Here is a 14,509-nt window from a genome sequence, read left to right on the forward strand (position 1 = left end):
CATAGTAGAAAAGTCCAAAAGGGTGCGTTGATGGTGGTAATCCGGTGTACACACACACACACACACACACACACACACACACACACACTCCGGTTTGGTAAGTTACCTGATAAATAATGTAGCCTGTGGATTTAACGGGGAGACTGGTCAGACAGGAAGAGCATTTCACATTTCCGATGTTCAGCGATAAACTTGTTTTCTTCGAGAGTTCGATCTTCGTGCGATTCTGGCGCGTTGTCACCAAGAACGTAAAAATAACCCAGGATATCATCATGATGCCTCTCTACAAAAACCAGGCAGTCTAGGAACTCTTCATCTAAAGTCAGTCAGTATTAGCCCCTCAACACAATCCTCATCTTGTCCCATAGTGATTTCTGCCGCCAAAGAACGTGTGGTTCTTAACTCACAAGACGGATTTGTCGTCTTCCATTGCGAAATTCAGATCTACCCCAACTACGTGCATTGATCTGAGCAATAAAATGTAGATGCGATAATCTGCAAACATCTCTTCAACACAATCTACATCTTGTCCCATCGTGATTTCTGTCGGCAAAGAACATGTGGTTCTCAACTCACAAGACCGATTTGTCATCTTTCAGAAATTCAGATCTGCCCCAAGTACGTGCAATAAAATGTAGAAGCGATAATCTGAAAAAAAATCTTTTCGCGTGAACGCTGCCACGTTGTCATCAGTCCGATGTCTTTTATCCAGAGCAGGGATGAACACACTTTTTCATCAGTAGTTTGTTATGTTTATCCGCAGACTGCTTTCCATTACTTGTCGTCTGTTTTAGCTTGACTCGTGGGGTTCTTCAGCAAGGCAAAAAGTGCTTGTTTACTGACACGTTCTCACGCACGACATGTCGTAAATGCAAGTTCTAACGATTGTTTTTTATTGCACTGATAGAGAATGTCGATATTTGTAAACGTCTGCCATTTCCTAATGTTTATTTCATTATTTTGCATACGGATATGGCTAGTAAGTGGATAATCTGTTACGACACGAAACGCGTTCTAAATCCGGGAAGGGAGGCTACTCCAACGTAGAAGGGAGGCTACTCCAACGTACTTTCCAAAGTGTGCTCCAGCCTTAACCGTCTTTGCCTCCAAACCAAATATGAGTGTTTTCTGGCACTGTGTTACACATGAAATAAAAATGTAAACAAAGCAAAAGGAACAGAAGGTGACCCTGTATTCCACACACTGATTTAAAACAGAAAACAAAACTCAAACTCAAGTGGACAATGCTGTTTGAAAAGCAAGCAAGCAAACACACATTATGCATTCAAAATTTGCACAAGCATCATTAAATGTGTGTCAAAGAGTACATTCAAGTGCAACCAAAGACACTTCACATAAAAGAAGCACCCTCATTTGATATGGTTTGCATTTGACAGTAAATACAAGTTGTCAAATTCATCCTCCCAAAAATATTTGATAGGGGAACCTTTTATTGGTACAGAATAACAAATGATTGGAATGTAGTGAATCAACGGCAAACGGTCAAACTCCAAATACATGTACCCACATACGGTTGAACCTGCATATAACAAAGACCATAAAACACCAGATAACACACATCAGAGATGCTGTTATGATTAATTCTTTTCAGCAAATTTGCCAAAATTACCTGCACAAAAGTTAAGGCAATTTTCAGAACTTTAAAGGTAGTCCTTGGTTTCATCCTTTGTCGATCAGTAAAATAAATTGGCAGAACTGCCAAAATGACCTGCATAAAAGTTAAAGGCAATTTTCAGAACTTTAAGGTAGTCCTTAGTTTCAGCTTTTGCCGAACAGTAAAATAAATTGGCAGTTTTTCCAAAATGACAGGAAAGTTTTGGGCAATGTTGTGTATTAACAAAACATGTCTCTTATTCGCCATTGAGTATGTTTAATCCGAATATCATAATTTCTTACCTTAGACAAAACGTGAAAAAACACTTTTCAAAAGCACTGTTCAACTTATAATAAAGCTTATACATGTATATATATCGTTCTGTCACAACGGCATTCTACTAATGGACCCACACACACTTGCTGGGGTTTGACTTTGGAACCGGCAGACATTTGTTGATCTTCTCGCAACCAGGGGGAGCCCAGTTCATGACGCTGGAGTCACACATGTTGAGCTGGGGTTCACCTTTCACAAGCTGAGACCTATGCTCTGCCACAATCTTCAGAATCTGTGGCATCACTCCTTTGTACTCCACTGAGGTAGACCTGAAGCAAGAATGGCATTTTGTTTTATAAATTACTGCATTCTCGTTTGCACTGTCAAAGATGTTTTGGGGTTGTTGTTGTTTGGTTAAAGAAGACAGAAAACTACAGTGGAACCCCCCGTTTAAGACCTCCAAAAATATGAAAATACCAGGTCTTAAAAAGGAGGGAGTCTTAAAATGGGGGTCTTCTTCTCTTCTTCTTCTTCTTCTTCGTTCATGGGCTTAGACTCCCACGTTCACTCATGTTTTTAGCACCAGTGGATTTTTACGTGTATGACCGTTTTTACCCCGCCATTCAGGCAGCATACGCCGATTTCGGGGGAGGCATGCTGGGTATTTTCGTGTTTCTGTAACCCACCGAACTCTGACATGGATCACAGGTTCTTTTCCGTGCTCACTTGATCTTGTGCTTGCATGTACACACGAAGGGAGTTAAGTCACTAGCAGGTCTGCACATAAGTTGACCTGGGAGATCGGAAAAATCTCCACTCTTAACCCACCAGGCGGCAGCGGCGACCGGGATTCGAACTCACGACCTCCCGATTAGGAGGGCGACGTCTTACCACCACGCCACTGCGCCCGTCAAAATGGGGGTCAATTTACAGAGCTTATGAACAGATCTGAGGAAACTATAGGTCTTAAAAGGGAGGGAGTCTTGAATTGGAGGGTCTTATAATGGGGGTTCCATTGTATTTCTCTTGATAAAGAAAACAAAAACCAAGAAAGGATAATTACTGGAACATTTAATCATAGAAAAAACAAAACATTCACTAGCAATGTTTCTTTCTGATTTCTGTTGTTGTTGCTGTCGATGTAGAAACAATAATTGATGCAAGATGTTCTTTACACACTGGGTTTTAGGCACATGGATTAATGATGAGAGGTATTAGATACTCCAAAGCCCAAGAGAATATGGGTTGAAGAGAGAGAGAGAGAGAGAGAGAGAGAGAGAGAGAGAGAGAGAGAGAGAGAGAGAGAGAGAGAGAGAGAGAGAGAGAGAGAGAGAGAGAGAGAGAGAGAGAGAGAGAAAGACTGATACAGAGAGAGAGAGAGAAAGAGTGATACAGAGAGAGAGAGAGAGAGAGAGAGAGAGAGAGAGAGAGAGAGAGAGAGAGAGAGAGAGAGAGAGAGAGATGGATGGATGGATGGATGGATGGATGGATGTTTTATTGTTCTAATGAATGAGTTGATTTTGACAATTTTCACACAAATGAAATTGGTGCATAAAACGAAATTAATAAGGGTGAGATACATTGGGCTTTAAACATAGCCTACACATGCAAATAAGTGAGGCAAAATAAAGAAAGAGCCTGCCAAATGTTGAGACATAATCATGAAAACATAGCTTGGAAAGATATATAACTTAAGCAAACATTGTCAAACGACACATACACAGATATACACGTACAGACACGGACACACACACACACACACATACAGATACACACGTGTGTGGGCACACACACAGCAAATTATATGCAAATTATATACACATCTGAAGCAGTCATTAAATGCATACAACAAATGCATGAAACTATTACAGTAGGTATCATATGCTTGATACTGTAATAGTTACATGCATAGGTATCATATGCTTGATAGCAAAAGCATACACACACACACACGCGCTCACGCACACACGCACGCACGTAAATACATAAACATACATACACGCACGCATGCACGCACACACACACACGCACACAGAGAGAGAGAGAGAGAGAGAGAGAGAGAGAGAGAGAGAGAGAATGAACCAACGAACAAACTTTATTTTACAAGGAGAGAGAGTGCATGAGAGAGAGAGAGAGAGAGAGAGAGAGAGAGAGAGAGAGAGAGAGAGAGAGAGAGAGAGAGAGAGAGAAAGAGAAAGAGAGAATGAACCAACGAACAAACTTTATTTTACAAGGAGAGAGAGAGAGAGAGAGAGAGAGAGAGAGAGAGAGAGAGAGAGAGAGAGAGAGAGAGAGTGCATGAGAGAGAGATAGAGAGAGGGAGAGAGATAGACACCCGCACTTACTGCAATGAGAGAGGGAGAGAAAGAGAACAAGAGACAGGCACACACACTACAGTCTTCAGTCTTGTAACTCACTTGATCATGTATTTTTCACCAGGGTCCTTGCCTAAATGGAAAAGCAGAGGCTCAGCCGTGTTGTTCACCTGTTCATGGGTGGTAACTCCGTCTATCTCCTCACCTGGGCAGAAGTTGACCCCCTGAGGCACAGACAGAGACACATAATGATATATACAAACTAATAAGTCTAATTTTTAAACTTTTTAGTTTTTCCTGAAGCAGTCACAACTTGAAGAGACAGGGGTGAAAACCGTGTTTGTTTAGTTAAGAAAAAACTTTTAATTGATGAACCAGAAAAAAACACTTATCTGGCTACAACTGCTAGGATGACGAATAATTCAGTTCATGGTAATATTTATAGTACATGTTCAGAAAATACAAAATCAAAAGCAATTTTTGAGAGATATCATTAGCAAAAAATACATGCTACATTGGCCGCCTCCTTTTAAGACTGTCAAAAATAAAGAAAACAAAACAGATTAGGTTTTCAAAGAGAGAATTCTTACATTCACAACTACAGTATTCAGAAAAGAAGGTACATTTATAGATATTCTGAAAAGCTATCTAATGAAAGTGGGGCTTAAAAGTCAGAGTGTGCCAGTGTGTGTGTGTGTGTGTGTGTGTGTGTGTGTGTGTGTGTGTGTGTGTGTGTGTGTGTGTGTGTGTGTAAGTGTGTGTGTGTCTGTGTGTGTGAGGGTGTGAGTGAGTGACTGTGTGTGTGTGTGTGTTTGTGTGTGTGTGTGCATGCCTGCATGCATACATACGTGTGTGCGTGTGTCACATTAGGGGACTGAAAGGGGGCAGGGGGCACAATATTAGGACAATATATTGCATAATCCTTATCCATCATGGCTGACCTTATCAAACTCATCTTGACTGTTGGTCCACGTCCAGAAGTGTGCTTTGTACTGTTGCCACCGTGCTGCCATCAGCTCGTCACCGCGGTAATAAAAGATGGGTCTGAAATTTAAACAGACAGAATTAAAAATGTTATTATCTGACACCCAGACCTAGAAGCAATCATTTGTTTTTTAAGTTGATTTTCACTTCAAATCCTGATGTTTAAATACATTTAATGTTATTTAATGACCTATGAGCTGATAATGGATGTTTGACATTTTATTTTTTGAGAGCTTTGATTCGTGCAAAAAGAACAAGGTAAGGTCATGAACAAAATGATCCATTTAACCCGACTTCACCTCTTCAGTCTCTGTCTGTCTCTCTCTCCCTGTCTTTCTCGCCCTCTCTCAGTCATATACAGACAGTCACACACACACTTTTTACTTAGGGTCACACAAATGCTCAAACCATAACTGCCTGTTTCACCTTTTCCACACAAAGCTTCCTGCACAAGACATTCACACACACACACACACACACACACACACACACACACACACACACACACACACACACACACACACACACACACACACACACACACACACACACACACACACACACACACAAACCCTCAGAACACTCATCTCATGCAATTTTCTTCAACCTCTTTCACATAAAACATCTAACCAAAGACACAACAAACCGGCCTCACCTTAACATGTCCTCATTCACCTTTTCCCCACTTAATTTCTCACCTGTCTATGATGGTCTGCTTGAAGAGGGCCTGGGTAAGGTCAATGCCATCAACCACACGGTCAGTGGGAATCGAACCTCCTGCCAGAGTTGTGAAGGTAGTGTATAAGTCCATCAGACTCCCCAGCTGATGGGACACCTGTAATTTGACTTAAAATGGTTACACTGATTATGAATGCACACATCAGGCATAAGAAAAAGGTGACCAGGGCTAAAACATGATCTTGAAAGCACAACTTCAAAGCTGCCTTTCCTAGATTTACCTTCCACTGAAATTTACTCCCTTCTAAACACAGGTGCAGACCTGTCCTATCCCTTTCGTATCAAGCAAAGCCTGGCTCAAAATTGCAACAGTTTTATTCCTGATGCAGTAACAAAAGCAAGGCTACTATATTAGATGAAGTATCAACAGTAGAGTGTCACCTTTTATGTAAACACATCCAAAGAAGAGATAGCAGCCCCAAAAAGAAAAAACTGCTACTGTCTTTTTACATTTAGTCAAGTTTTAACATAGAGGGGGAATCGAGACGAGGGTCGTGGTGTATGTGTGTGTGTCTGTCTGTCTGTGCGTGTGTGTGTGTAAAGCGATTCAGACCAAACTACTGGACCGATCTTTATGAAATTTGACATGAGAGTTCCTGGGAATGATATCCCCGGACGTTTTTTTCATTTTCTTGATAAATACTATTGATGATGTCATATCCGGCTTTTTGTAAAAGTTGAGGCGGCACTGTCACACCCTCATTTTTCAATCAAATTGATTGAAATTTTTGTAAAGCAATCTTCGACGAAGGCCGTACTTCGGTATTGCATTTCAGCTTGGTGGCTTAAAAATTAATGAATGACTTTGGTCATTAAAAATCTGAAAATTGTAATCTTTTTTTTTTAAAATAAAACGATCCAAATTTACGTTCATCTTATTTTACATCATTTCCTGATTCCAAAAACATATACATATGTTATATTTGGATTAAAAACAAGCTCTGAAAATAAAAAATATAAAAATTATGATCAAAATTAAATTTCCGAAATTGATTTAAAAACAATTTCATCTTATTCCTTGTCAGTTCCTGATTCCAAAAACATATAGATATGATATGTTTGGATTAAAAACACGCTCAGAAAGTTAAAACGAAGAGAGGTACAGAAAAGCTTGCTATGCAGCACAGCGAAACCACTACCGCGCTGAACAGGCTCGTCAGTTTCACTCCGTTTTGCACAAGCGGCGGACTACGGTCATTGTGAAAAAATGCAGTGCGTTCAGTTTAATTCTGTGAGTTCCACAGCTTGACTAAATGCAGTAATTTCGCCTTACGCGACTTGTTTTTAATTAATAAATAAAAAGTGCCCCTGTCATGAAATTACTCCTGTGATGTTACAGGTCCACAATTTCACATGCCACCAACTAATGATGCATGTACTACAGTGTACATGCATTAGTATTATAAAAACATCAATATGAATTACAAGAACCACAGGACTTGGCATTGCACAAATGTAAACTGCAGATAAAGGTGCTTGATTATGATGCTTGATGCATATTCCTGAACAAAAACAACAACAAAGTATATAGTTAAAAAAGAAGATTCTACATTCATCAAAACAGGGAAAAAGGGACTGCAGACTACAAGCAAAGAGATGAAAATTAACTGAAGACAGTGCAAATGTTATTTAAAACAAAAAGTTTTCCTCTTTTAGCTCTGCAATAGGATTTACAGACTTGTTTTAAAATAAACACTAACAAGCAAAAACCTGCCAGCTTGCAAAAAAACAGGGGGAAAATCATGGATTCCGCAACAAAACACCTAATAACAATCAAAACCATCTACAAACAAAGGTCAGGAGTGTTACTGGCAGAAGAAAAACCGCATGCAACGAGACTGCCTGTCTGAAATGCAGTAAACCAAGATGATCAGAATCTCACCACTCCAGCAGGAATCTTGCCAGGCCAGTACGCTATGGTAGGCTCTCTCATTCCACCTTCAAACGTCGTTTGCTTTCCGCACAGAAAAGGGCCATTGCTGCCTCCTAGATAGAAGAATGGGTGAATATTTCACTAAGCAAAGCAAGAAGAAAAAAATACAGAAAAACAGAATTACCGTTCCGGCTGGAATTTTGCCTGGCCAGAAAGCTATTGTTGGTTCTCGCATTCCCCCTTCATACGTGGTCTCTTTGCCACAGAGGAAGGGACCGTTGTTGCCACCTAGCAACCAGATGCATAGCATGCACAACATCATCACCACCACTCTCCCCAAATAACTGATGTCTACCTATCAATGGAAATGCATATTGCTATTTTCACTACTTTTTTCTTGCACATTTACTCGAAATGAGATAAAAGTGCAACAGAATCAATGTTCACATTACAGTGGTACCTGCAATGTGAGGCCCCTGCTCTGATGAGTGGACACCTCCCATGAAAGGACACCTTCTGGAGTCCCTTTGTCTATTTTCCTGACCAAAATGTACCTGTCATGACAGGCCACCTGCAATGTAGGGACACTTTTAACTGGTCCCAAGGCTGTCCTTTCATGGCAGGTACCACTGTATAATCCACCATTTGTTGTATGCATGATTACTGTTATGACAGGCTGTTCATATCATGCTACCAAACTAAAATACAGCAATTCATTGCTGTCACAATTACTTTTGACCTCACTAGCCCTTTTTTCTGATCTGGTTATGAAACCTCCCAGATCCATAATACTTCAATACGTCTGCAAATGGAATACATAAAATGCGTTATCAGAGAGTTGCTTCTGCATTGAACTCAACCTGCACTGAGTAACTACTATTTCAATAAAGCTGCACATTGTTTGCCAATCAGTACCCCCATTTCTATAATGATAATGATACATAAGACTTTTTCTCAATAATGACTTTTCATGAAGCTATATCATGTTTGAAAGGTTGCAGTTTGATTGTTCGCAACCAGACTACGTATGTACATTGTTACATACCCATTTCCTTAGCATAGGTGGCGCCACCGTTGTCTGACGAGAAGATGGTCATGGTGTTGTTGACTAGGCCCAGGTCCTTCACCTTCTGCAGAATCTGCCCCACTCCATAGTCCAGCTCTCGCACTGCATCCCCATACCTAGTGAATAGAACACAAGGCAGTGTAGAACACTATTAAGACCACAGCAATACACAACTGTCAGTTATGTCAACCTCTTATACACTGAACTGTACAGTTGCCAGAAATACAATTGAAAGGAGCACCAGGAATGTGTTGCCCTTGATCGAGCATCAACTGAAATCTGTCCTAATTGATACCTGCTAAAGTGACACAGACAGACAGATTGACAAAATGACAAATATTATATTAGATATCCAATGCCAGGCATTCGTCAACATTATTTTTAACTAATTTGTTGACCTGAAGTGTTGCGTTTGTAAAAAACACAACATGTTGCAATGACACTAAATTACCCTAAAACTGATTTGAAAACTTACAATCCTCGCTGACTTGAGCCCAGGAAATCTCGTGAGGCATAGACAGGCTCGTGAGTTGCATCTACCGCCCAGTACAGGAAAAATGGTTGCTTCTGTGCTGCCTGCTTCTCTATGAAGGTTGTTGCTTCCTGCAAAGATTCACCAAAATTGCAACTATATAGTACATACACAGACACAAAGTCAGAATTCAATGCATGCAAATAAACATCATCACACATTTTGATGGTAAAAAAACAGAAGAGAAAGGCTTCTTTCTTTGTTAACACAAAAGTTTGCAACTGAGAGATTTTGTATGCAAATTTGTTTGCAATTGCATGTTTAGAAATGTTTGTGTACCCTATTTTGAGTCAAAGTAAGTCTGTTAGTAGGACAGAATAAATGACATCGTGAAGAATTTCTAAAAAAAAACAGCAGGTGAAAACCATGGCGCAATAATGCTGGCTGATTTAAAGACTCCACTTACCCTGATGAAAATCTGTGTCAGATTGGATTCTCCAGTTTTATGGTCAATCAAATAATCTTCATAATACCTGCAAAAGAAACACACTCACAAATTACAAAAATAATGCAATGATTGTGTTAAAAAAAAAACTGGACTGCAAGAGGCAGACAGAAAAGCCGGATGGGGGGGGGGGGGATGCGTTGGGGGGGGGGGGGGTGCGTTGGGGGGGGGGGGTGTGCGTTGGGTGGGGGTGGGGGAGGGTGTGAGAGATCAACATATGTACATGTACTATGATCCAGTCAGAAGAACAGATAGCCAGACAGATACGACAGAAACAGAAGAGGTAAAATGGAACCTTAAAACAAGATTGCTTTACAAAAATTTCAATCAATTTAATTGAAAAATGAGGGTGTGACAGTGCCGCCTCAACTTTTACAAAAAGCCGTATATGACGTCATCAAAGGTATTTATCGAAAAAATGAAAAAAACGTCCGGGGATATCATACCCAGGAACTCTCATGTCAAATTTCATAAAGATCGGCCCAGTAGTTCAGTCTGCATCGCTCTACACACACACACACACACACACAGAGACACACACACATACACCACGACCCTCGTCTCGATTCCCCCCTCTATGTTAAAACATTTGGTCAAAACTTGACTAAATGTAAAAAGATAGAGAGAAAGCCAGAAAGGGAGATTAAAAAAAAAGATGAATACAATGTTGCAGCTAACAAACAATGCTGACACGGCCTCAGATGGTAGATGAGGGATTGTGTGCATTACAAATCTTACCTCCCAATCATGTCAGTGTCCCTGTAGACGGGAATGTTGGGGGTGCGTTTGTTGTCAAAGGGACCAAAGTGACAGTTGGGGGCACCAAACCACTCGTCAAACCCGTGAACCAGGGGATGGTACTGCGGCTGCTGTCCAAGATGCCTGAATGTGACACAAGATAAAACACACACCACTGAATCACAAATATTGTTTTGTGTTTTTAGCTAGGAACAACAAATGTGTGTTTGTACATGGGCGTGTGTCTGTGTGTGTCTATGTGTGGGTTCAAACACATGGCATGTTAATGTGTACTGAAAAATATAGTGCTAAACTAAATCTACACAGTATTTTCATGATCCGGTGCTGTTACTTTACACAAAAATGTACAGTTTCCTCCAGATTTCCTTCCCTTTCAAAACAGTCATGGAGTGAATACAGGTGGTTGTTTTGTTGGAAAGAATATGCATGGATTATCATTTATTGTTTGTCCTTTGACTACAAACCAAAATAAGAAAAACTTATGGCTCAGATTGCCCCATTTTCCTTGATTTTTCTCAACATTTCCCCCCTAGGAGACGGCCTTTCTGTTCTAAGTGGCGATTTCAGAAAGTATAGTTGGGTAATTAGTTGGCTCAGGTTGCACCAGATCGGTCAATTGTCCTTGTTTTGATCTAAATTTGTCTTCTTAAATTCAATTTTTGGAAGGTGTATTAGGGGAAGTTTCTTGGCTCAGATTGCACCAGTTTGCTCCATTTTTCTTGTTTGTGTAAAAAATGTTCGGGGGGGGTGGGGGCATGCCCCCGGACCCCCCTAAGAGGTTCGAACGCTTCACGCCCTCAACTAATCGCTTCGCGTCGTCGAATTGGCCTAAAAAGAAAAAAATTGGAAACCCCCCCCCCCCCCCTCCTAAAAATAATGTGATCTGCCCCTGAGTGGTACAGTTGAACCTGTCTATAACGACCATCCAAGGGAACAACCAAAATTAACCATCAAAGACAAGAGGTCCCAGTGGAAAGGTGAGTCAAGATATCACAGGAGATCCTTTGTAATGAGCAGGTGCTTAATTGTTATCAAAAGGTGATCGCCATGACAAGTTTGACTGTAACCCAGTTTAGTCCATTTGCTGCTGCATCATACTGTGCAGGCTTCCATAAATCATGACTCATGAACACAAGACAAAAATGATGAATGGTAACAGCTGGCTCTCAAGACTAAATCTGGAAAATAAACATAACACTTTTACTACAGTACTGTATACTAACCATTTTCCAATGATTTTGCTTCTGTAGCCAAGTTTCTGCAAATTTTCTGGCAGCAAAATTTCATTGCTAGGTATGCCACCCATGATATCCTGAGGAGTATATGCTGCAAAACAGAAATATTATCACAGACATTAATTTTGTCTTGCTTATTTTGAATAACCAACCTGTCAGTCTCTCTCCCATACACTCACACACACCCATACACAGAGTTAAAGACGGGGGAACACAATCCTTCCCTGCTCTCGATAGGAAAAAAGATTAATTTTAGTTTGTTTTCATCTTAATCCTTGTAATTGAACAGGTACAAAATATCTGATTCTTTTATTGAGACATATTCTGGATACTGGACACCTAAATATGCCTTATATTACAGTAATTAAACACACATATACCACAAACAAACGCAACTGGATGATAACAAATCTGAAAACTAACCATTTCTGGCGTGGTCATTGGTTGTGTAGAATCCATTTCTGATGGGCAGGCGCCCTGACATAAGAGCTGCCCGAGCTAAACAGTGGAAAGAAAGTTCTTAGTTAAACAACAATCATGCACTAGCTTCCACAAGAAAATAAACACTTGTGAAGTATATTGACATGCCTTTTTGTGTTGTTTGGGAATGCACTAGCTTTTTTTTTATATCTCTCTTTGGTGTTTTTTTTTTGGGGGGGTGCAATTACTGTTTAAAATCATGTATGAAACCATCACTATTCGTTAATACATGTAATGTAATTCATTAACCTTACACTGAATTGATACTTAGCTGTTGCGTAATATTTCTGAGTATCGCGCTCACAACCACTCGTTTCTGTCAAACATGATTCAGTGTCTATACAGTCCCTCTATCACATTCATCTGATCTAAACAAACATTGCTCAATAAAAATTATAATCAGTTTTACAAGCAGTGCAACGGTTTACCCCACCCTGTTAGTTTCAGTGTTATCTGTAAAACTAAAACCATTTTTATAACTATTTATTGTTATACTCACAAGGAGAGCAGAGAGGGTTTGCTGAGTAGAAGTCTGGTAGAAGCATACCCTGGGAAGCCATCCAGTCTAAGTTCGGCGTCTCTTTGCTTGGCTCTCCATACACACCCAGATCTCCCCAACCCATCTGTATAAACAGAAAGGCAAGCGAGTTCTGACATCTAATAAAGCTTTGCAGAATTCTGTCATGGTAGTGTTGTCTGCCTGCATACAGCTCAACCTTCCTTTTAAGATCCCAAATATTAAGACCTTCTCTTTCTTAAGAGCTGAAGATTTAAGATTTTTTTTGTTCATAATGTTTGTAAGTTTACCTCTTGTTTAAGACCTGCTTTTCAAAGAAGGTCTACAGGCATTAAAACTAAAAGAGGGGGCGGTTTGCACTGTCACTATCAGTGTGTGCGTGTGTGTGTGTACATGCGCTTGTCACTCGGTATTCATTTGTGTGTGTGTGTGACTCCATATGTATATATATATATGAGTGAGTGCATGAGTGTGTGTGTGCTTGTGTGTGTGTGTGTGCTTGTGTGTGTGTGTGTGTGAGTGTGTGTGTGTGTGTGTGTGTGTGTGTGTGTGTGTGGGTGTGTGTGCATGCGTGTGTGTTATCACTGTATAATGACAGTAAATAACTTGGTAAAATCCCATCTTCTTCTTTCCGGTAATGCCCACGATCTTGAGGATGATCATTCTGGCATGAAAAGGGGGGTGTTTTAGAATCCATTTGCGTGCTCTGGTCGTTGTCATTTTCATTGTCCGTAAAACATTGCCAAAAGTCCCTATCCATTAGGGCCTAGTTTTGTCAGGAACTGTAACTTAATTTGCGGAGGCTCGTGACACAAAAGTGTCAACTGTTGCTGCCTCTACAGTTTCACTGGGAAGGTGGTTCCTGAAGAAATGCACATCTTGTAAAAGTAATGAACAAGGCAACAAATTAGATACAAAAAGAGGAGCTGAAGAAACAGATGTGAACTTTATTAAATAAGTTTTATCAGTGGTATTTAACTGTTATAAAATGCAGCTTTACTTAAATAAACGCAGCCTTGTACATTGCAAAGTTCTGCAACATAGCCTGTCTTCTATATATATACATAAGCAGTACTTAAGCACAATTACAACTGATAAGATGGCCAACAAAGCATAATATTCAGGGGCGGAGCAGTTAAGCAAGAGGGGGGGGGGGGGAGTTACAACCTGGGGTCCAGGGGTAGACCCCTTGTGGGGTACAGGGGCAAGGCTGAAGCTGCATGAAGAGTTTTAGCTATTTTATGAACAATTTATGGCTTATCCTTGATTTTAAACATGATCAACTGGTGTCAGCAGCCACTCATTATTTCTTTTAAAGTTAGTATTAAATCTTTTCTTTTTTTTGGACAGCCCCCTAATACGCCCCTGATATTATACAGACCCTGGCTGGCCTGATGAAATAACCGGTGCATGGAGTATACTTACATCGTCCATGAGCATTATGATGAAGTTTGGCTTCTGCTGAGAAACTGCATTTTCAAGAAATATGCAGAGGAGAAGGAGTGTCAAAAGCCGATTCATACTGGCCCAATATTTCCTGGCACACCCTATTCCTTTTTGGTTCTTTGACAGTGCTTGTAAACTCGCTCTATGGTTTCTTGAAGTGCTGGATCATGTGACACTTGGGCTCGTCACATGTGACACTTGGGCTCGTCACATGACAGTCCTGTCAGA

At 40.4% G+C, this 14,509-nt stretch overlaps 1 protein-coding gene across 2 annotated transcripts; it reads right to left on the reverse strand.

Moving 5' to 3' along the window:
• Nucleotides 1-1,088: 1,088 nt before the first annotated feature.
• LOC138966351 (N-acetylgalactosamine-6-sulfatase-like) lies at nt 1,089-14,483 on the reverse strand. Of its 2 annotated transcripts, none has more exons than XM_070338560.1 (13): nt 14,261-14,483; nt 12,818-12,941; nt 12,262-12,336; nt 11,827-11,929; nt 10,583-10,726; nt 9,806-9,872; nt 9,343-9,470; nt 8,847-8,983; nt 7,811-7,914; nt 5,889-6,025; nt 5,148-5,250; nt 4,309-4,430; nt 1,089-2,220 (listed from the first exon to the last, which is right to left on the reverse strand). In XM_070338560.1, exons 1-13 carry the CDS (start codon nt 14,354-14,356, stop codon nt 2,016-2,018), a joined length of 1,545 nt encoding a protein of 514 aa, XP_070194661.1. In that variant the 5' UTR covers nt 14,357-14,483; the 3' UTR covers nt 1,089-2,015. The 2 variants fall into 2 exon arrangements, with proteins under 2 accessions (XP_070194661.1, XP_070194653.1); XM_070338552.1 differs by lacking the exon at nt 7,811-7,914 and adding an exon at nt 7,986-8,089 and having other exon boundaries at nt 14,261-14,482.
• Between the last annotated feature and the right edge of the window lie 26 nt (nt 14,484-14,509).

This window comes from Littorina saxatilis, linkage group LG1, assembly GCF_037325665.1.
Source record: "Littorina saxatilis isolate snail1 linkage group LG1, US_GU_Lsax_2.0, whole genome shotgun sequence".
Lineage (NCBI taxonomy): Eukaryota > Metazoa > Mollusca > Gastropoda > Littorinimorpha > Littorinidae > Littorina > Littorina saxatilis.